This window comes from Camelina sativa, chromosome 5 (assembly GCF_000633955.1).
Source record: "Camelina sativa cultivar DH55 chromosome 5, Cs, whole genome shotgun sequence".
Taxonomy (NCBI): Eukaryota; Viridiplantae; Streptophyta; class Magnoliopsida; order Brassicales; family Brassicaceae; genus Camelina; species Camelina sativa.
The window spans coordinates 33,467,282-33,488,725 of NC_025689.1; the positions used below are offsets into that span (position 1 = coordinate 33,467,282).

At 34.7% G+C, this 21,444-nt stretch overlaps 7 protein-coding genes, 1 non-coding gene and 1 pseudogene across 10 annotated transcripts in view; 4 read left to right on the forward strand and 5 right to left on the reverse strand.

Annotated features, from left to right (window-relative positions):
- LOC104788382 (synaptotagmin-4) overlaps positions 1-2,981 on the forward strand; it is an 8,592-nt gene extending 5,611 nt beyond the window's left edge. The window contains exons 1-9 of one of the 3 annotated variants that reach the window (XM_019246184.1): positions 7-39; positions 401-521; positions 714-832; positions 925-1,023; positions 1,107-1,187; positions 1,284-1,369; positions 1,820-2,045; positions 2,139-2,303; positions 2,376-2,981. In XM_019246184.1, coding sequence (XP_019101729.1) covers positions 19-39; positions 401-521; positions 714-832; positions 925-1,023; positions 1,107-1,187; positions 1,284-1,369; positions 1,820-2,045; positions 2,139-2,303; positions 2,376-2,753 — 1,296 coding nt within the window. In that variant the 5' untranslated portion in view covers positions 7-18 and the 3' untranslated portion in view covers positions 2,754-2,981. Of the gene's footprint in view, positions 1-6; positions 40-400; positions 522-713; positions 833-924; positions 1,024-1,106; positions 1,188-1,283; positions 1,370-1,819; positions 2,046-2,138; positions 2,304-2,375 lie in introns of those variants that run through there. The other 2 variants (XM_019246183.1, XM_010514132.2) reach the window with 2 other exon arrangements.
- Positions 7,375-9,810, forward strand: LOC104788383 (F-box protein PP2-A13-like). Its single transcript, XM_010514133.2, has 3 exons — positions 7,375-8,841; positions 8,929-9,047; positions 9,160-9,810. The coding sequence occupies exons 1-3, from the start codon at positions 8,515-8,517 to the stop codon at positions 9,584-9,586; spliced, it is 873 nt and encodes a 290-aa protein (XP_010512435.1). The 5' UTR covers positions 7,375-8,514; the 3' UTR covers positions 9,587-9,810.
- LOC104788384 (peroxisomal membrane protein 11E) lies at positions 9,889-11,923 on the reverse strand. Its single transcript, XM_010514135.2, has 8 exons — positions 11,654-11,923; positions 11,139-11,337; positions 10,959-11,033; positions 10,782-10,856; positions 10,609-10,689; positions 10,449-10,523; positions 10,190-10,363; positions 9,889-10,090 (listed from the first exon to the last, which is right to left on the reverse strand). The coding sequence occupies exons 2-8, from the start codon at positions 11,328-11,330 to the stop codon at positions 10,055-10,057; spliced, it is 708 nt and encodes a 235-aa protein (XP_010512437.1). The 5' UTR covers positions 11,331-11,337; positions 11,654-11,923; the 3' UTR covers positions 9,889-10,054.
- LOC104788386 (protein-ribulosamine 3-kinase, chloroplastic-like) lies at positions 12,235-14,261 on the forward strand. Its single transcript, XM_010514136.2, has 9 exons — positions 12,235-12,371; positions 12,568-12,721; positions 12,822-12,912; positions 13,009-13,083; positions 13,152-13,240; positions 13,338-13,456; positions 13,539-13,679; positions 13,760-13,836; positions 13,950-14,261. The coding sequence occupies exons 1-9, from the start codon at positions 12,284-12,286 to the stop codon at positions 14,094-14,096; spliced, it is 981 nt and encodes a 326-aa protein (XP_010512438.1). The 5' UTR covers positions 12,235-12,283; the 3' UTR covers positions 14,097-14,261.
- On the reverse strand, positions 14,136-15,158 carry LOC104788385 (annotated as a pseudogene).
- Positions 15,490-15,570, reverse strand: TRNAL-AAG. Its single transcript has one exon. It is a non-coding gene; the product is annotated as a tRNA-Leu (tRNA).
- On the forward strand, positions 15,617-16,525 carry LOC104788388. Its single transcript, XM_010514138.2, has 2 exons — positions 15,617-15,763; positions 15,861-16,525. Exons 1-2 carry the CDS (start codon positions 15,745-15,747, stop codon positions 16,346-16,348), a joined length of 507 nt encoding a protein of 168 aa, XP_010512440.1. The 5' UTR covers positions 15,617-15,744; the 3' UTR covers positions 16,349-16,525.
- On the reverse strand, positions 16,576-17,841 carry LOC104788387 (40S ribosomal protein S27-2-like). Its single transcript, XM_010514137.2, has 4 exons — positions 17,747-17,841; positions 17,400-17,501; positions 16,952-16,980; positions 16,576-16,847 (listed from the first exon to the last, which is right to left on the reverse strand). The coding sequence occupies exons 1-4, from the start codon at positions 17,747-17,749 to the stop codon at positions 16,721-16,723; spliced, it is 261 nt and encodes an 86-aa protein (XP_010512439.1). The 5' UTR covers positions 17,750-17,841; the 3' UTR covers positions 16,576-16,720.
- LOC104788389 (ubiquitin-related modifier 1 homolog 2) lies at positions 19,506-20,508 on the reverse strand. Its single transcript, XM_010514139.2, has 4 exons — positions 20,373-20,508; positions 20,079-20,154; positions 19,885-19,967; positions 19,506-19,772 (listed from the first exon to the last, which is right to left on the reverse strand). Exons 1-4 carry the CDS (start codon positions 20,393-20,395, stop codon positions 19,655-19,657), a joined length of 300 nt encoding a protein of 99 aa, XP_010512441.1. The 5' UTR covers positions 20,396-20,508; the 3' UTR covers positions 19,506-19,654.

Sequence of the window (21,444 nt, forward strand, 5' to 3'; positions counted from 1 at the left end):
AATAAACTACTGACCAAGATGTGGCCATATATTGCAGAGGTGAGATTCTAATCTTCTTTTGTTACAAGATTAGGTGTTTTCTTTTCCCGTGTATATAGTTGGAAGTTGGCTATTAAATCAGTAGCATATATACCCTGACTCATGGTAACTGAAGATATCCTAAGAAGAGGAGATTTATTATGCTGTCAAGTTGTACTCCGGAGTTCGTAACTATTGAATAAGTGTGAGATTTAGCTTGTCTAGAATGGACTCCTCGACTGATTCGTTTTTACTGGTACACATATCCAGTGTTTCTTGACACCTAAGATAGTTCCAATTTGTTCGAATAGAAAACACTTGCCCCAGTGCAGCTTGGCAATCAAAGAGTGTAATTTTCGTTGTTCTGTTGACTAATCTCCAGGCAGCAACTATGGTAATAAGAGATTCCGTTGAACCTCTACTTGAAGATTACAGACCACCAGGAATTACTTCCCTGAAGTTCAGCAAATTGACATTGGGTAACGTAGCACCCAAGATTGAAGGTAAAGTACAGTGGACAACATTATTTTTGCTTCCGTTCCATTGTTCAACCTTGCATTTTTCTACTATATATTTTGGATGAGTTGCCTTACATATGCTAATGAATCCTTATGCTTATAAGAACATCATGCATTTGTTTCGTAGATTATCTTTGCTGTAAGCCTGATCACACGCATAATTAATCATTGTTGCAGGTATTCGTGTTCAAAGTTTCAAGGAAGGTCAAGTCACAATGGACGTTGATCTTCGATGGGGTGGTGATCCAAATATTGTTTTAGGTGTTACAGCACTTGTTGGTTCTATACCCATTCAGGTTACTAGAGATAATATATTTTAGTATTTGTCGTTTGGGCAGTCGTTTTTTCCCAGTAGAGATAAACAAACAATTGTTTTTGGCTGAAACAGTTGAAGGATCTTCAAGTTTTCACAGTTGCACGTGTTATCTTTCAACTTGCGGATGAAATTCCTTGTATATCTGCTGTTGTTGTTGCTCTACTTGCTGAGGTACATTTTTTGCTGATAAGATCCATTTTTCTTATATCATCTCTCGTCTTACAATGACCAACTTTTTAAATGTTATTAACCAGCCAAAACCGAGAATTGATTACACACTGAAGGCTGTTGGTGGAAGCTTAACAGCGATTCCTGGACTATCTGATATGATCGATGTAAGTTCCTCTCTTGGTATAGTACAAGTTGCTTCCATATGTTTTGTTTGCTCCCATTTGGTCTTATACGCAGCTTTTTGCTTCTCTCTTTGTTAGGATACTGTTGATACTATCGTCAAAGACATGCTCCAGTGGCCTCATAGAATTGTTGTTCCCATTGGTGGTATTCCTGTTGATTTAAGGTACCTTCATGTGATCTANTTATGCTGTCAAGTTGTACTCCGGAGTTCGTAACTATTGAATAAGTGTGAGATTTAGCTTGTCTAGAATGGACTCCTCGACTGATTCGTTTTTACTGGTACACATATCCAGTGTTTCTTGACACCTAAGATAGTTCCAATTTGTTCGAATAGAAAACACTTGCCCCAGTGCAGCTTGGCAATCAAAGAGTGTAATTTTCGTTGTTCTGTTGACTAATCTCCAGGCAGCAACTATGGTAATAAGAGATTCCNCTTCATGTGATCTACTTGTTTTTCATTTTGTTTTCACTCACAAATATTTTGCCTGCCACTGCCTATCTTTTGTCTTTTCTCCTCTTCTGAAATAGCCATAGGATTTACTTGGGAAATCATTATACTTATTGAGAAAGCACTATATAGTTTTACAATTCTCTCTATCTTTTCTCTTTCCAGTGATTTGGAGCTTAAGCCACAGGGAAAGCTTATAGTAACAATTCTGAAAGCAACTAACTTGAAGAATAAGGAATTGATTGGAAAATCTGACCCTTATGCTACCATCCACATTCGTCCTGTATTCAAGTATAAAACAAAGGCAATCGAGAACAATCTGAATCCTGTTTGGGATCAAACATTTGAATTGATTGCAGAGGACAAAGAAACACAGTCGCTCACTGTAGAGGTCTGGAATCTGAAACATTTATGCTTCATATTTGTTCAACTTTGCCATTGCAAACATTAACTATTCTCTTTGTTCTATTTCAACTTTTGGCAGGTATTCGATAAAGACGTAGGTCAAGATGAGCGTCTAGGACTTGTGAAACTCCCCTTAAGCAGTTTGGAAAACGAAGTTACAAAAGAACTGGAGTTAAATCTGTTGTCTTCACTTGATACTTTGAAAGTTAAAGACAAGAAAGATCGAGGAAGTATAACTCTTAAGGTATAGATCTTCCCTTGAATAAACAGCAAAAGTTTTCCTTTTCGCCGGTTCCTAAAATGGCTTGAATTGAAGGTACATTATCATGAGTTCAACAAAGAGGAGCAAATGGCGGCATTAGAAGACGAGAAGAAGATTATGGAGGAAAGGAAGAGACTGAAGGAAGCAGGTGTGATAGGTAGCACAATGGATGCAGTTGGGATGGTAGGAAGTGGGCTCGGTGCTGGTGTAGGAATGGTTGGGACTGGGATTGGTACAGGAGTCGGGTTGGTTGGGACTGGAGTGACCTCAGGTGTTGGTATGGTTGGTAGTGGCTTTGGAGCTGTGGGTAGCGGGTTAAGCAAAGCAGGGAGATTTATGGGTAGAACAATTACAGGTCAGACTAGCAAACGCAGTGGCTCATCCACACCTGTGAATACGGTTCAAGAGAACGATGTTGCGAAACAACAGTAAGTAAACAACATTGGGTTTAAGCAAGATTTGTGATGATAACATCTTATTACTCTTGTCATGCGATGCGACTTCTTTTTACTCTTTATTGTTTGTTTTTTTTTTAACTTATCTCGAATTTGGTTTCTGGATAACACTGCATCAATTTGTTTTCGTTGTGAGCTTTTAAATTGAAATCTTGTACAGAAGTCATTTGTTTAATCATCCCGTAAACAATAGATTTCCTGTCAATGATTTGGTTGTTTAACTTTATAGAATATACATTCATAAATACATATAACAGTACTGTAATATCTATACTAAAAATTAAAGAAACTTAATCAATTTATAAAACAAAATTAAATCATAGAAATTATATATTAATATTTTTTTTAAACAAACAAATTGTCCCGTGGTAAACCACTACGTAAGTCCTAGTAAATTAATTATAGGAAAAACAAAAAAAATCAACATATTAAGGTTAACTTTATACATGATCAAAACTTAAACAATACAAAAAAAAAAAAACCTTTAGATCTATCATGTAGCTCCACCAACCAATCACCACCACTCTGGTTCACGACCAGCTCAAACTCCATCATCTTCCACTCGCGATATCATTGATATACGGCGTTCGCATAGACCGACATCATTGAAACCATCAACACTAGGATCTGGATGAAGAAATCTCAAAATAACCAGATATTTATGAGATTCATAATTTTTTTAAAAAGTGGTTTTTTTTTTTTTTTTCAATAAGACTAAATTATCATAAGTTCAAATATTAATAAAGATTAGTTGAAAAATAAACTTTTAAATACCTCATTTATTTGTTTTTTGGACGTTTACATGAGTTTTTACTTTGACTTTTGTATAATACAAGTACACATATAAGGATGCATAATTTCTTTTTCTTTTTTTTTTGGTCTGAAATTAGCTGATAAAAAGTGGTGTGTTTTTTTGGTTCAAAAATAAGTAATGGGTAATTACATCAACTGATGAGTGCAAATATATTGTTAAAAGTATTCTAAACTGTATGTGTCCAAAAGTTAAAGCTAGGTGGATGATGTTTCCATATATACTAACCATAAGGTTAGCCAATTTGTTTATGGAATCGATTTTTAATTTTAGACTTTAGCCAGTTTGCGTTATCGCTAACATATATGCAAGAAAAAACTATATAAAAAATGTGGTACGTTGTCAAAAAAAAAAAGAAGTTAATAATCGAAACAAAAAATTTCAAATTTTGAATTATTTGCTGTGTTACAAAATTTTTTATATAAAACAAAAAAATATATGGATATCCTTATACATGTGTTATGCAGTATAAAGATAAAAGCATGCATAACTCATTTACTCATTTTAAACAATAGAAGTTCGTATCAAATCTTTAAGATATCAAAAGTATATGTTAGGAACGGGAATCTGTGTTCTTAATTTCCATATCCACATTACAAAATAAATGTTTAAATACTCTTCTCTGACCATGGTATTGATTTTTTTACTGTCAAGTAGTAGTATACTAGTCTTGGGTGTTGGGAGAATGAATAGTTGTATTTTGCATTCTTTTAAAATATTATCATAATATTATATCTTTGGGTTCAAGAATATTAGTATTATTTTGCATCTCAGAAAGCATGATAAGTTGTATACTTATCGTACGTAGTAAGTGGCAATAACACACGATTATATTACCAAAAATTATGTGTCAAAACTTTCATATTTAAGTATATAATTAAAACATAGTAACATCATCTGTTTAAGTTAACAATTTTTTTAAAAAAAACTTTATGATTGGAACTAAAATGGTCAGTCAAGAGTACAAGCTAATTATAGATAACGTAAAGTGGATTTCACTATCACACTTTCAGATAAAACGTCGTGCTCGTAGCTTTCTTTGTCATGTATAAACTTCTAATACCATAAAAATTCATGACGAGAAAATGTAGAGACTCACTCAACAAACAAATATCCCAAAAATGATAAAGAAAAATATTTCTTATCTATTTTGGACCAATCTTCAAAGTACCATTATTGGTATTATAATATGTTAACTAGGTACTAACCCGCGGTAGACCGCAGGCTGAATATTTTGTTTAGAAAAATTTGGAAAAATACAATGATTTGTGATTGAAATTGTTGGTTTAGAATCTTTGGATTTTTTTCAATTTTTAAAATGTTTATTGAATGGATGATTCGATGATGGTTTGGTATAAAATAGACTGCTGTATTTATAGGGTGAAGGATGATTATTTTTTTATTTTCGTAATAGTTGTGAGTATTTTTTAAAAAGATATGAAATTTGGTTTTTTTAAAGAGTATATTCTTCTTTTTAGTTATAGGAGGATAAAGATGTTGTTAAGGAAATATCTTATGTGAAAAGATTTTGTTAAGGGATATTTTTTTGTTTCGATTGTTTGTTTATGTGTTTGATTTAGTTGGATTAATTATCTATGTAACCCAGCAATTTTGGTTGAGTACTCGAGTAGGAATTTTAATTTTAAATAAATAATTACTAATTATCTTTTATAGTCTTTATTGTTTTAGCCTTTATTTAAAAATTTCTAACGGCAATTACATGTAATTTCTTACACTTTTTAAAGGTTACTTTTAATTTTGTACTTTTCAATTAATATAGTAGGATATATTGTTACAAATATGTGGCTTTCAATCGATTACGGTCTCATCCACCTTTAGTCGTTGTAAGACCAATGTTTTTAGATAACCCTTCACTCAAAAAAATCTACAAAAAGAACAAAACAACGTTACAAAATTTTTATTTATTTATTTTTTCGTAAAGCTTAGAACTATTACAGAAGATCAACAATATCTCTTGTGTTTGTTGATAACTTGATATTATCAAAATCACAACAATATCTGGAGACTGGAACGAGAAACTGGTTGACGTGTTAACACGAGCCGATGACTTGGATCCACGTAAGCCTAAACTGTGGGAAGTTATAAACTGTGTACTGATTGGTTGATACATAAGCCAAGTGGATAAAGTGTCCCGACCACATGCCAACCTTTTATTTTATTTGTAAATAATTGCACTACGAAAATATTATATTTAAAATTACAATTTGATTAGCTTTATAAAATCATAATTGAGGGAAATCTTTTATAATTTCTGTATAAGTTTTGAGAGATACTTATTTAAAAGAATATTTATGTAATTTAAAATATTGAATAATTAATTTATTTAATAATTTACTAAATTCCTTTAAAAATATATAATTATATTTTCTTATATTAATGTACTCTTAATTTCCATATCCACATTACAAAATAAATGTTTAAATACTCCTCTCTGACCATGGTATTGATTTTTTTTACTGTCAAGTAGGAGTATATAGTATATACTAGTCTTGGAAAAAGAATAGTTGTATTTTATATTCTAAGAATATTTTATCATAATATTATATCTTTGGGTTCAAGAATATTAGTATTATTTTGTTCCTCACAAAGCATGATAAGTTGTATACTCGTACGTAGTAAGTGGCAATAACACACGATTATATTATCAAAAACTATGTGTCAGACTTTCATATTTAAGTATATAATTAAAACATGCTAACATCATCGGTTTAAGTTAACAATTTAAAAAAAAAAAACTTAATGATTGGAAGTAAAATATTCAGTCTAAGAGTACAAGCTAATTATAGATAACGTAAAGTGGATTTCACTATCACACTTTCAGATTAAAGGTCGTGCTCGTAGCTTTCTTTGTCATGTATAAATTTCTAATACCATAAAAATTCATGACGAGAAATTGTAGAGACTCACTCAACAAACAAATATCCCAAAAATGATAAGGAAAAATCTTTCTTATCTATTTTGGACCAACTTTCAAAGTACCATTATTGGTATTATAATATGTTAATATATTGTTAAAAATATGTGGCTTCCAATCGATTACTGTCTCATCCACCTTTAGTCGTTGTAAGACCAATGTTTTTAGATAACCCTTCACTCAATAAAATCTACAAAAAGAACAAAACAACGTTACGGATTTTTTATTTTTATTTTTATTTGGTAAAGCTTAGAACTATTACAGAAGATCAACAATATCTCTTGTGTTTGTTGATAATTTGATATTATCAAAATCACAACAATATCTAGAGACTCTGGGACGAGAAACTGGTTGACGTGTTAACACGAGCCGATGACTTGGATCCACGTAAGCCTAAACTGTGGGAAGTTCTAAACTGTGTACTGATTGGTTGATACGTAAGCCAAGTGGATAAAGTGTCCCGACCACAGGCCGACCTTTTATTTTATTCGTAAATAATTGCATTACGAAAATATTATCTAATACTTATATGAAATTATGAATATGTTATTTAAGGCAATTTGCTTTTGTTAATTGGCCAACTTAGGTCTAGTTGATGCTTCTCTATTTACTTTTTCTTCTAACTTATGTTATCATACGAAAACTCAATCAAGAGTACATTATGTCATCAAAACCTTTTTTCTTATAAGTAATCTAACAGTCGTCCTAATATTTGATGTATTGTATTTGTATCCAGTTCGTCTATTTTTCAAAGATTCTTCGTTCTCAATTCTCTAAACTTACCATAGATATTATATTTATACATCTATATAAAAAGTAACATTATGCTATTATGGTGGATGGATATGTATGCAACCCTTAGGTCGTTTTACTACTTCATATCTAACTCTTAAGTTATTATTATTCACGTACGACGTGTACAATATTATTTCTGTTTTGTATATAAGTATAATGTGTATAACCCTTAAAAGGTCGAAAAGGGGTGAGATTTTGTTTCTAGTATTGGGATTGTTTGGCTTAGTCATGTTGCACTGCATGTGATATCTAATAATTTTAGTTTTCTTTAACTACCGACGGGCCAAAAGTAGAACGTTCTTCAATATTATATATTATGTTTAGTTTAAACAATTATTTAGCTAATTACAATAATTCATTTTGGAAACTGAAATTTATTTCTCAGGACAACATTTGTAATCCACTAACTATATCTATAATAATCACTCGAGTTCCACCGTTACAAGATGCTCACGACCAATCGCAGTTAGTACACACCACCATTACCATAACTTTCTTCTTTATTAAAAATAAACAACAACAAAAATGGATAAAGTGGACTCGAGTCGTCGACAAACATTGTATGAATAAGATTCACCAAATTATAATATTCAATTTGAACACTGTATAAAGTTTACTATTATTAAATCCACTTCAGACAAAAAAAAAAAGACTTGGCCAGGTGTTTTGGTTAAAAAATCCCCAAACCCCACGTAATTGACTATAACGCGGTGTAATCCACTTTTTAACCAAAACTATTAGGCCAAGTGGCCAACTTACAATCACTTTATCTGAATCTGACCCGACCCGATCGACCTAAACCGGATCACGTAGATACATACATACATACAATACATACATCTTCAGATGAAGTAGATACGTATAGTACACTGCTGGATGATTATTATATAAATTGTTTAGGCTCAGGAGAATTGACCTTTGAATATTTATTTCCACAAAACCATACTGTAAAAAATTAAAACTCATCTTCTTCTATATAATAAAGTTTCTTTCGTATTTTGTATCGTTCATAATCGTATAAGAAAGAAGTTAAATAACAAAACCCAACAAACAAAAAAAGAAAGCTTCCTTTTTTGTGTGTGTTTTTTTTTTGAGTTTTCGTCGATCGATTGGTTTAAAAAAGTCGTGTCATATGAATTAGTTCTCTCGATTCTCCGCGGCCATGCAAATTTAAGGGTTTTGTTTTGGGGCGTGATTATGGGCGCGAGTATCTCAGGTGGGTTCCCGGAGTTTGATCGGAACGATGACGTTTACTCGAGAAAACCCAGATTCGTGGATATACCGGAGAACTGTGTCGCGTTGATTATGACGCGGCTTGATCCACCGGAGATTTGCAGGCTTGCTCGTCTCAGCAAGGTGTTCCGTCGCGCTTCTTCAGCTGATTTCATATGGGAACTAAAGCTGCCTTCGAATTATCGTGTTATTGCACAGAAGGTGTTCGATGAAATTACTCTGAGGAAATTAATAAAGAAAGATCTTTATTCCAAGCTTTGCCGGCCTAATCTCTTCGACTGTGGCACAAAGGTTGGATATTTCGTTCACTTTGCATCTCAATCTCTCTCTTTACATGTTTGAGAAAAACAAAGTTTCTTACTTTCTATGTTTGAGCAGGAACTGTGGATAGATAAGAACACGGGTCGTCTTTGTTTATCTATTTCTTCAAAGTCACTAAGGATTACTGGAATTGATGATCGCAGATACTGGAGTCATCTCCCAACTGATGAATCCAGGTACTTTTACTTTTGAACTTTCATCAGTTTGACCATCTTCTTTTCTTGAATTGACCCTTGTGTTGTTGACCATCTTGTTGGAGTAATCTCTTCCGATTATGTATATATGTAGGTTCCAGTCAGTTGCATATGTTCAACAGATATGGTGGTTTGAAGTAGGAGGAGAATTTGAGATCCAGTTTCCATCTGGAACATACAGTCTCTTCTTCCGTATCCAGTTAGGTAAAACATCAAAGAGGCTTGGAAGGAGAATCTGCAACTCAGAACACATTCATGGATGGGACATCAAACCTGTTAGGTTCCAGCTCGCTACTTCAGACAACCAACAAGCTGTTTCACAGTGCTTTCTGAACAACAACCCTGGGAACTGGAGTCACTATCACGTCGGGGATTTTAAAGTGACAAACCCAGATATATCAACAGGGATCAAATTCTCCATGACTCAAATCGATTGTACTCACACGAAAGGTGGTCTATGCATAGACTCTGTTCTTGTACTACCTAAAGAATATGTAAAAGAAGTCATTGGATCAGTATAGTTTTGTAGATATAGAGTGAGATTGTTGTAAAGGGTGAGAGAATCTTTTTCAGTGAAACCGTTCAAGCTTTTTCTTGATCTGGGAGTGCATTCTCAGTCTCAGATCTGGAACTTGTGTACACATGGTTGGGTTGTCTCTAGTTTTGTCTGTAGTTACAAAGGTGGTCGTGGTGATTGTAAATACGTTTTTTTTCTCCATTTAGAGATTATATAACACTTCTTTTATATGCAGAAGTTGCTTCAAACATAAACAGTGAACATAGACAATGCATCTATTGTTCAACATCAGAGACAAACACAGAGTCTTGAAGAAGTATCATACTCAATCTTATTTTAAGAGTTATCATTATTCTTGCAAAGCAAATTCATTGAAAGGAACAACAGCCTGATATTACCAGAACACAGCAGGTTTACAAAATAAATATGAAACAATTATTCTGAAGGCCTAGAGAACAAGCTTCTTCTTGCTTCAAGGTGTCTTGAACTTGGGGCGTGACGGAAGCAACTGTGTGGTTACCAAAGAAATAATTTTTTATAGATATAGAAGTAGAAAGATGTGAACTTGGAAGTGAGTTTATTTATGGAAAGGAAGAAAAAGCTTTACCTGATAACAAGAGATAAGCGAGGTGGTAAACCCTAAAGCGCCAGTGACACGAGGAGTAATCGTCTTCGGAGCTAACTGAAGCAAACCAATGGCTACAACAAAGTCCATGCTTGATTTGATCAATGCTAGAGTTCTGTCTTTTGATTTCTGAAGCTTAGCACGATACAGTTCATCCTGCGTTTGTTTTACAAAGGGAATGAGTTTTAGTAAATAATAGAAGAAGAAAGATGAGAGAGAGTTTACAGAGGAGGGTTTCTACATGATGCTTTTCATCATCTTTGAGTTCCTTTTCCATCTTCTTCATAGATGAAGAGAGCCTTCCAAGCTCACTGATCTGGTACACATGAGAACATCAAGATCCAATATATGTACATAGGCAGGAAAATCAAAATGTCAAGAAAGAGGAGATTAACAAAAACCTCGACTGCAGTTGTACAAACTGATGATCCAAGCCAACAGAAAAGTGATATACGTCCAAGCAATTCGACTCGTTCTTTGTTCTAAGATTCCATTGAACAATAATCTTTAGTCACACACTCAAGAGTTAAATGAAACATCAAAAACTCTAAGAGACCAATATGGCTTATCTAACCTTATATATGCCTGATCTACCAAGCCAGACGATTTGATCAAGAAACAAGAAGGTCGACACCAGTGCATTCTTGGACTGAAACGGTCAAACCAACAAACAAAAACAAAAGTTTAAAGACTGAATCAAATCAAGATATGAACAAGTGTTGTAAGAAAAAATACAACATATCTTTAGCACCTTCCCAAGTAAGACAAGAGGAAGCGGAGTTCCTTTAGGCACAGGACTGATAAGACCGTGAAAATCATTGACAAACTGCACATTTTTGAAACAATGTCTCTAATCAGAAATCAAACACAAAAAGGTAGAAACAATGAAGCCAATTACAAAATCTAAAACAATAGGAGGGGGACTGATCACCTTGAAAAGACGGAAAACTTTTCTAGCCAAGCTGGTGTTTTTGTCAACAGTTTGAGCAGTACCAGGTTGCCCACCACTCAAGAATTTGGAACCATACTGTATAGCTCTGCATATCTTATCTCTAGCTTCAGCTTTGTTCAAATAGAGGACTATAAGAGCAAGCTCGGCTCTCGACAAATCTAACGTAGTCATGCTTTCTCTGTCCCAAAAAAAAAAAACCACCATCACACAAGCCAACAAGATTCAATACACTTTGACATGACCTCAAACTAAACTATGAAACAAATTCAAGAAACAGAGTCCATAACAGAGAGACTAGTATATGATCCTACTACTATAACAAAACTTCACCCTTTTAATTAAAATTTTTGCAAAGCCACGAATAAAAAACTTCATCAGAAACCACAAAGATTAAACACAACGATGTAATTAGAAAGTTTACGAAATGAAAAGAAGGTCAAATCTATAAGGCATGCGAAAGAAATAAAACAGAATTTGGGATTTCATTTTGTTACCTATATGATGATCTCTCTATGAAGAAGACCCCGGACCGGGAGAGAGAGAGTTATACAAATTGAGCGTTCAAAGACACAACAAAACAGAGAAAGATATCGAACTTTAAAGGAAAGGGGATCCGAGATTTAGTGCTTTTAGTTTTTGGAACATGGTGAAGCTGTTCTGTTCTTACTTATAATGTCTTTTTTTTCTTCCTCGTTTTGCGTCATCGGAGATAGAGAAACTTACGATTAAAAACGTGTTTGGTCATCTCATCTCTCTTTTTTTTTTTTTGTTTCTCTTTATAAATAAACAAAACGGACCGTTTTAATCATCGATCTAATCTCGTGATCTTTTTATTTCTGACCGTTCGATCGTGTTAAACGTACCGTGTACACCACAAGCCTCATCCATTTGATTATATCCATACGCGCGTGCGACACACACGTGGCACACTTATCGAGGAAAGATAAAACGTTTCGTTTTGCTTGCGTAATGGGCCAGGCCTTTAGAAGCCCTTTTAATATCATAAGTTATACAAGATAAGGATGAAGATAGTCTGTGTCCAAACAGAATCCTGGAACAAGCTTTGAATAACGGCCACATGAAGATAAATAAAACCAAAGCCGGAGAAGAAGAAGAAGAAGAAAATGGCGGTGGCGTCTCTTTGTATGTGCTTCTCTGCTCGACCTAATCTTCTTCTTTGCAACTTCTCTCGACCCAGAATAAATTTTGCTAGTAAGTTTATATCTTCTCTGTTCTCAAAATAGAAAAATTTAGTTACTGTTTTTTTTATTTAACCAAGTCAAAATTCTCATTCTCTGTGTTTGATGGGTTTTTGTAGATTTTGGAATTATCGGTTGTTCTTACTATTTGAATTTCACTGACTAAGGAATTAATATCAAAATGTGAAATTTCATTGGTTTTGTTTTAGTGGCTGCAATGAGTGAGGATCCAATTCGTGAATGGATTCTTACAGAAGGGAAAGCTACTCAGATCACAAAGATTGGTTCTGTTGGTGGTGGATGTATTAATCTCGCTAGCCATTACCAGACTGATGTTGGTTCTTTCTTCGTTAAAACTAACAGGTGAAAAAAAGATTGTATTTTTCTAAGCATATATCACTTTTTACCTTTTCTGATATTTACAATCAGACCTTTTTGTTTTGTTTGTAAACACTGGTTTTAGGAGTATTGGACCTGCCATGTTTGAGGGAGAGGCTCTTGGTCTTGAAGCTATGTATGAAACCAGTACAATCCGTGTGCCCAAACCACACAAAGCAAGTTTTATACTTTTCTTTTACTTTGTAGTAGATATACATAACTTTATCTGATATCTCTAATCATAGATTCTTCTTGTTTAAATTTGTTAACAGGTTGGGGCATTGCCAACAGGTGGGTCTTATATCATCATGGAATTTATAGACTTTGGGGGATCAAGAGGTTACCAGGTGATACTGATGAATCCAAACTATGAGCCAATGTTAAGAACTTCAGTTTCATGGTTGTTAGTCATTAGGCTGAATTAGGAAGGAAGCTCGCTGAGATGCATAAAGCTGGGATATCTTCTAAAGGCTTTGGGTTTGAGGTTGACAACACTATTGGCAGGTGGAATGAATTCTACTTTTTATCAAATCTTATTCCCTTTTGAGTGAGTTTATGTCTTCTCTCTCACAAACTTAACGATGCTATGTGCCTATTTTAGTACCCCACAGATCAATACTTGGTCATCGGATTGGATTGAGTTTTATGGTGAGAAAAGACTGGGTTACCAGCTAACGTTAGCTAGGGATCAGTATGGTGACTCTTCAATTTATCAGAAAGGTTTCTTTCTCTCTTCTTTGTTGTTATTAACTTTGGAAGGAGATATTGGTATAGTAACATTTGAAAAAAATTATTTGAACAGGTCATACACTGATACAGAACATGGGATCTCTCTTTGAGAATGTTGTCATAGAACCGTGCTTGTTACATGGTGATCTCTGGAGCGGGAATATCGCATATGACAAGAACAGTGAACCTGTCATTCTTGATCCTGCCTGTTACTGTATAAAGCTTTCATTTTTAAATTCTTGACATATATATTTACCATATTTCAAGCACCGTTTTGATCTCATTCCTCCACAGATGGGCATAACGAGGCGGAGTTTGGAATGTCGTGGTGCGCAGGATTCGGAGAATCTTTCTACAATGCCTATTTCAAGGTGGTTCAGCACACTCTTCATTTATCTCTCAGTGTCTGTACCAACCAAGTCCAGCTGCTTTGTCTGTTTAAATTACATAACTGCTGTTTTTGTTTCTTTGACTCTCTCTCAAGGTAATGCCAAAACAACCCGGATTTGAAAAGAGGAGGAATCTGTATTTGCTGTATCATTACTTGAATCATTATAACCTGTTTGGCTCTGGCTATCGATCATCTGCGATGTCGATCATTGATGATTATCTACGGATGCTCAAAGCTTGATGAGTGGATGCAGCTTATAAGCTCGGGTATATACGTTTGTTTGTGTTTTGTTGGTGGCTTTTCCCGTGTACAACTTATATAGTTTGAATCTTGAGATTAATCAGATTTGATGTATTCTGAAGAAGCTGATTTACCTTAAGGATCATAACTGAATTCATAAACGATTCTAAACATTTCCAATAACTCAGAACCTACTACTTACTTACTAGGTAAGACAACACTAGTTAGTAACTGAAGAGGTCAGCTTCTCTTGGTTTGTGGAGATAATAGGGTCACCTCCAGCAGATAGGCTTTCCCAAAGCCATTCATCAGTGATAATCTCTTCCAGAGGCTTTCTGCAGTTGGGACATCTTTCGATACCGTTTTCTGGCTGTGCTACGAGAATGTTGAAACCGGTCTGTTTGTAAACTCTGAGAGAAGAGGCGAACTCCGTGTTGTCTTCTGAGATTACCATCAAACTTGAGTAATGATTATTGAATGCCCAGCCAAAAAAATCGTCCTCCATCCTTCTAAATCTTGCCATTGTATCTCCTGAAACCCACATATCAAACGGTAAGTACAAGTCATGATTCTTGTCACCGTAAAGAGGGTTTTAATTTAAGAGAAGAGTCGACCAGCAGGTAAGAACCATGATGTTAGCGAGGAGAAACTCATCCTTCAAGTCATGATTCTTGTCACCGTAAGCTCTGATTGACACATTACGAGGAAGGTAACCCTTTTTCTCAAGAGCTGATTCGATGTTACGATAAACCGATTCAGGGTCCAGACCATCAGGGATTGGGCATTCCACGACGTCCCAGAAGACGCATATCTTCTTAGCCTCTGGGCAAAAGGTTTATTTTTGAAGTCAGAAACAGGAAAATGCAACTAACAACAAGATCCGAGAGAATATATAATACAATCTCATTATATTAGATCCCACACCCGTACTATGATACAGAGAAAGAGAGCTTACCAGCATTTTTGCTGGTCATGGAGGAAGACATTGTTTCGAGTGACCAAGACTGGGGACTGCGACAGAGACTTCTTCTGAACAAGAAACAAATAGAAACTTCTAATGTGTTCTAGATACTCTAAAGTTTGGGTCTAATCATAGGCTAACAAGCGATGTGGGACACAAAGTAAAATTGGCGAAAAAGTTCATGTTCAACTTTGGTAAGAGGACAAGAGGAGACTGTAGAGTAATGGGCTTCGTTTGGGCTTTAAATGTCACATCAAAGTTGAATTCTATACAACAAAGTTAATGGGCTCTTTTGTGTGTACGTATGTGGTACGTATGTGTGTACGTATGCGGTAATACGGTATAGCATCTCAAGATTGAGGAAAAGATATAATCAGAAGAAGTATACAAAAATGTTGTGAGGAAATGTTATAAAAAAAAGAAAAAGATACTTGTTGACAGTGGGATTTGAACCCACGCCCTTTCGGACCAGAACCTTAATCTGGCGCCTTAGACCAACTCGGCCATATCAACGTTTTGTTGTAAAGTCTCAACCTTTACATACTTGACCCTAAAACATCTTGCTCATTTCTTCTTACCCATCCCCCAACTAGACAGAGAGCTATCTCTTCCTTCCTCCATCGACCGCCCCAGTCACAGTCACAGTCACAGTCATAGATCTAAAACCCTAACTCTCTCGTCGAAACCATGCCTTCCGTGACCACTGGTAAGCTCTCTTATGGGATCTAATCAAATTTGTACTCTCTCTCTCTCTCTCTCTCTCTCTCTGTATATATATGTGCTGACTAAAACCCGTTTGCCAGAGACTAAGATAGGGGTCTTCTGGGACGTAGAGGATTGCAAACTCCCTGATGGTCTGGAGCCTGATTCGGTTACTTGGAATATCAAATCAGCTCTACAGAGACAGGGTTATAGTCTCAACAATGTGTCAATCAGAGCTTATGGTGAGAAGCACAACAAGTCCAAGGATGAGTTTCTCCTCGATGATATCATGTTCTTACCCGCTGGTGATGCAAGTGGTAGACGTAAAAGGATGGTGGCTGATATTGATTCATGGGCTTTGAACAATCCTGGATCGAACTTGATGGTCATCTGTCGATGCAACATGGATTTCGCCACTTATCTCAAAGATTTGAAAGCTAGAGACTTTCACATTCTAGGAGCAAAGCCAGAGAACGCGCCACGAAATTGCAGCCAATGCAGAATCACTTTGGACGAGCTTTTCACTCAAGCATGGCTTTGGGAAAGCTTATCATCAGATGGAGGAGGAGACCCTATCCCCAGAGCTTAGTTGGTTTAGTTTACCTATGCTTTTGTTTAACTTGTTAGTTTTGTTTAACTTGTTAGTTATTGGAAATGTTTAATCTCGTTTGTGTATTCTCTCGCCAATTACAATACCGCATCGCCTATGTAAAAAAAAACCCATTAAGTTTGATTTCAACATGTATTAGAGACATGTCTTCCCTAGGTTTTCTAGAATGCGGAATGCAATCGTACAAGTACTAATTCTTCAAACAATTAACTTAAAATCCAAAACTTTTTATAAAATCCAGACATCAATAGTAGTAGTAAACTAGATAAATCCCAAACACCAACAAGCATTCATAGCAACAACAAAAAAAAAAAGTAACAAGGCTTGATTTGCTTTTGGGGATTGATTCAATCAATCTCCCTTTTTCCTGAAAGAGCATCCTTCAGTGAGCTTCGCCTTTCCTCCTGTAGGCTGGCACAGAATTGTCTGGCAGTTTCCGCATACCACAACAGTCTGGGAGTGACTGAAGACTGTCGTACTGCGATTACCAAAAAAACAGACCCAATAAGTTTTGTGTTTTCTTTAAACTATGTAATGTCAAAGGAAACGAATGAAAAACAAAAACTGTTTCCGGAGACTTACATGTTGAAGCAGCCTTGGCACTTCACATCCTACATTAAAGTAAACAACCAAAGAAACAACAATCAGAGACTGTTCAGAGTAGAGAAACTCCAGACAGGTAAGTGAGAATCAGACTGAGATTTAAATAGACAAAACAAAACAGAGAGAGTTTAAAGCAGCAAAAGGGTTCGAATTACATAAGCACATTGCCAAATGTTTTAACAACAACAAGTTCTACAATCAGAGTGCAGCTAAACCTAAAAGACTTGACTACAATTCTAAAACAGAGAGATTTGGTTTTTAATCTGAAAAAGATGTCACATTTACAGATGCTTGCAAACAATCAGACTCCAAAAAGGGATTACCAGAAACAAAAAAACCAAATTCACAAAACTCCAAACTCACAATTCTAATCATAGAGATTTGGTTTTAAGAAGAAGTACACAGAAAGGATTCAAATCATCGTTACCATGAAGAAGGAGTTTGGAGACTGAACAAGACGCTTGAGCTTGTGCTTCCTCTTCTCAAGCTCAGCTGGTGGGTTAAGCAGATCGATATCGTTTTGGAGAACCTGTTTTCACATCAAAGTTATTCCCAGCAAACAAAATCAATCAAAACGACAAAAAAACCAAACTTTGTTATCAGCTAATTCAGAGCATTCGCAACCCTAGACTCAACCTTACGTTATACAAGAAGAGATCAAACGAGAATTTACACAGAAACGGAGAGAAACATGAAAAACTCTAGCGAGACTCGAAAATCAAATCAGGACATGTAAGAATGGAGAGGATCAAGTGCGCGAGAGAGAGAACTAACCATCTTCGCAAGAATCTCAAGAGACGACGGCGAAAGATAGCAGCAGCAGCAACGGCAACAACAGGCGAGAGAGATTTCTAGGGTTACTACTTTAACGCTTTATATATATATAAACACCACAAGTCTTTTTTAACCTTTTCCAGACCTTCTGATTTAACTAGAGTCTTTACTTTTCTCTTTCATTTTTATTTTATTTTATTTTATTTATATATATAAATGAAACCATCATTTTTTTAAAGAAATACACGCTGGAAAATAAATAAAATAATTTGTAATAATAATATTTTTTTTTTAGAATAATTTTTAGCTTTATAATCCATATGAAAGGCAAACATCCATTATAATCATCAACTAGAATGAATGAAACAAGGTACAAAGAGGAGAAACACACAAAACTGAACTGATGGGTATCTAAAATAATAATTCATCAAAATAAAAAGACAAGCAAGCTTTGCTATCTGATTCATTATGGTAAACTCTTTATCAATCTTCATCACATATCAATTAATAAGCTTCCTGAAAGCGCATCCTTCTGAGAGCTTCGCCTTTCCTCCAGTAGGCTGGCATAGAACGTTCTGGCACTTTCCGCACACCACGGCACTTTCCGCACACCACGACCGTCTGTGAGTGACTAAACACAGTTGTGCTGCGATAGAAAACACAAAAACCATTAATAAGTCAAGTTTCTTTTATCTATGTAACCGTCTATAAGGAAGAGAGATTGTTTTAAGAACTTACACATTGAAGCAGCCTTGGCACCTCACATACTACAGTCAAAATCATACAGAGTCCATTAAGAGAGAGTAAATACAAAAATTGAACTATACGAATACCAAACAGAGAGTTTTGAACTAAAAGAAGCAAAAGGGTTCAAAATCATTTGAATATATTTAACACCATAAATTACAGTCAGAATACAAAAAAAAAAAGTGTGTTGATAATTACTTAAGACACTAAGTTAGGGTTCATGCCTTGAAATTTAGTAATTTACAACTCTAAACAGAGATATTTGGTGTCTATTGTAATTAGGAAAAATTACAAATCTTAGTCAACAGATGGCTGACAAACCAATCAATAGTCAGACTCCAAAAAAGGTCTGATAGATCATCAAAACTAGGGATTTTGATTAAAAAATCAAATTCACAAACTCCATATATACTTACAATATTCTAATCATAGAGATATGGTTTCTATGGGTTCTAAAGAAGGAGGAAGGTTATACAAATCATCAGTACCATGAAATAGGAATTGGGAGACTGAACAAGACGCTTGAGCTTATGCTTCCTCTTCTCAAGCTCAGCAGGAGGGTTAAGCAGATCGATATCGTTTTGAAGAACCTGTTCCATATCAAAAAAAAAAAAAATTATAATAATTAATTTTGCATGCCATCAACTCAATCAAATCACAAAACCACACTCTAGTTTAGCTACTTCCGTTTTAAAACCTAATATTCTGCCCTACGTGATGGAAAAAGAGATCCAATGACCCGAATATCACAAAAGGATTCATATATCTTCTATAAACAAAATTAAATCAGGACATGTAAGTGGAGAGAATCAAGCGTGAGAACTAACCATTATCGCAAGAATCTCAAGAGCCAGACGGCTACGATAGGCGAGAGAGATTTATATAAGGGATTATTACTCAATTGCTAGGTTAACTTGGAGATCAAGTCATTTAGAAATCTTCTAGAATCTACTAATGTACTAATAATGGGCCTATTAAAACATCCCACACAGTATAAAAAACACAACAAATATCACTCAAAAGAGCAGAATATAAATTAGATCAACATATTATTTCATTTATATCACTCAGAAGATAACAATGATCTTTGTTAGGAATGTTGTTCATCACAAGTTGTTGGAAAAGAGCAGAATGATTGATGGCTAATCTAATTTCAATATTTCATCCACCGTGCAGAGTAGAAATGAAGACTATAACATCTTTATCTTCTAATGTTGTATCTAGCTGGCCGCTAAGCTCCCAGTCGCAGTCGTTAACCAGCACGAGAACTCCAGGCCTCCTGCATTTTTATCATGGATCCCAAAACACCATTATTGGTATTAAACCAGCAGGGTTCTTGCTAGAAGAAATAAAGGAAAGACAAAAAAAGTAAAAAAAGAAGCCGTTATTACACAGTATCGCCTTTCATGAACATTTCAGGTCTTTCCTTGATCAGATTGGTACGAACCCATGAAAGCAAATCCTTCATTGTCAACTATATAAAACAGTGTAAAAGAGAGAGAGACACTAGTGAGCAGCTTAGAAGAGAAAACTCTTTTGTTGTTGGTATTTAAAAATCATCAAAAGAGAGAGACAACAAGCTTACGATATCTGATTCATTAGGGAGGTTGATGTTAACTTTATGAATCTTTATGGAGTCACAGAGCAATTCTAAACCTCCACTGCAGGATCAGGATCAAGAAGCACATATACATCATGTTATAAAACCAAATAGAGGAATCTCTCATTCACTACCAATTGATTCAAAAGCCTAATAAAGTCAATTCTAATTCTCCCAATCCAAAAAAAATCATTACTTTATATATTTTCATGAACTTTCCCGACCAATGAACAGGCACCATTAAGAAAAGAATCAATCGAACGAGTAAAAAAAGTGTACCCGAACTCAAGAGTTAATTGCATCTTTGAATGACGATTCCTAGGAATCGATAACCAAAAACCCTTCTCTTCTTCTTCTTCTGATACTCTCCGGGTGGGTGGGGTATCTACTCCGCTTCGTGTTCACGCTAGAAACGAGGACCAGCAACGCAAATACGTCGACGTTTCTGATTTTGGGCTCTTATTAAAGTAAGGCCCGTGTTATAATGCCCATTACCTACCCAATCTGGTTATTAGGGCGATGACACAGAATCCCAACCGTTTGTTTTTCAGCCTTAGAATCAAAGTCGACGGATGAGATTCAATCAGCACAACAATCTCCAGTGTGACTCATGAACATGATGATTAATATATGTAAAAAACATTATAATATATACATATAGCTTCTTAATATAATTTGAATGGACGCATATTAGCTTATTTTCATTAACAGTTATATATATATATATTATGTATATATAAGCACAATAATTGACTAACCTTAATTTATTTGAAAATATTATCTATGTATGAATCGTTATAAATTTTAAATAGAATGCAAATGGTTGTACAATTTTAAGAGGCTGAAAAACACCATCAAACTAATTTCACTACTTGAATTGAAGAGGTTGAAAAAATTATTCAATTTATTCAACTTAAAATAAATAAATTATAAAATAAGAATGTACAGCTTGTTCATTCATATTTTTGAAAACTAATAGGTTAAATGATATTCGATCCAATTTTATTCAGTTTCAAATATATTTGAAAGATTTTTTCAACCTCTTTTAATTCAAAAAGTTGAAAAAATTAACAAATTATAAAAGAAAAATGTACAACTTCTTCGTCCACATTTTAAAAGATTAATGGGGTTAAATGATATTCGATCTAATTTTGTTCAATTTAATATCACTTAAAAGACAAATTTTCCCACAAAAAAAAAGGTTGTTTCTCTCTTGTGCCAAATAGTAATGATTCAATGATGTTATTTGCCATTGCAATCAAGAGCAAACAAATTTATCTAATCTAAATTTCTATGAATAATTAGAGTTACAAACTTATCTAGCTGACAAAAAAAAAAAAAAAAAAAAAAA

What these genes read in the sequence shown, in the direction of transcription:
- LOC104788387 (XM_010514137.2), bottom strand. An exon ending in CTCCAAACTCCTTCTTCATG is followed by an intron (nt 16,981 to 17,399) that starts GTAACGATGATT and finishes ACTTTAATGTAG; the next exon opens with GATGTGAAGTGCCAAGGCTG. An exon ending in TGCCAAGGCTGCTTCAACAT is followed by an intron (nt 16,848 to 16,951) that starts GTAAGTCTCCGG and finishes TGGTAATCGCAG; the next exon opens with TACGACAGTCTTCAGTCACT.
- LOC104788389 (XM_010514139.2), bottom strand. Translation starts at nt 20,395, where the DNA reads ATGCAATTAACTCTTGAGTTCGG. An exon ending in CAATTAACTCTTGAGTTCGG is followed by an intron (nt 20,155 to 20,372) that starts GTACACTTTTTT and finishes CTGATCCTGCAG; the next exon opens with TGGAGGTTTAGAATTGCTCT. An exon ending in TCCCTAATGAATCAGATATC is followed by an intron (nt 19,968 to 20,078) that starts GTAAGCTTGTTG and finishes TGTTTTATATAG; the next exon opens with TTGACAATGAAGGATTTGCT.
- LOC104788384 (XM_010514135.2), bottom strand. Translation starts at nt 11,330, where the DNA reads ATGACTACGTTAGATTTGTCGAGAGCCGAGCTTGCTCTTATAGTCCTC. An exon ending in AAGTTTTCCGTCTTTTCAAG is followed by an intron (nt 11,034 to 11,138) that starts GTGATCAGTCCC and finishes AAAAATGTGCAG; the next exon opens with TTTGTCAATGATTTTCACGG. An exon ending in CTCTTGTCTTACTTGGGAAG is followed by an intron (nt 10,857 to 10,958) that starts GTGCTAAAGATA and finishes TGACCGTTTCAG; the next exon opens with TCCAAGAATGCACTGGTGTC.
- LOC104788386 (XM_010514136.2), top strand. Translation starts at nt 12,284, where the DNA reads ATGGCGGTGGCGTCTCTTTGTATGTGCTTCTCTGCTCGACCTAATCTT. An exon ending in GTGTGCCCAAACCACACAAA is followed by an intron (nt 12,913 to 13,008) that starts GCAAGTTTTATA and finishes ATTTGTTAACAG; the next exon opens with GTTGGGGCATTGCCAACAGG. An exon ending in TCTACAATGCCTATTTCAAG is followed by an intron (nt 13,837 to 13,949) that starts GTGGTTCAGCAC and finishes CTCTCTCTCAAG; the next exon opens with GTAATGCCAAAACAACCCGG.
- LOC104788383 (XM_010514133.2), top strand. Translation starts at nt 8,515, where the DNA reads ATGGGCGCGAGTATCTCAGGTGGGTTCCCGGAGTTTGATCGGAACGAT. An exon ending in TCTTCGACTGTGGCACAAAG is followed by an intron (nt 8,842 to 8,928) that starts GTTGGATATTTC and finishes ATGTTTGAGCAG; the next exon opens with GAACTGTGGATAGATAAGAA. An exon ending in CTCCCAACTGATGAATCCAG is followed by an intron (nt 9,048 to 9,159) that starts GTACTTTTACTT and finishes GTATATATGTAG; the next exon opens with GTTCCAGTCAGTTGCATATG.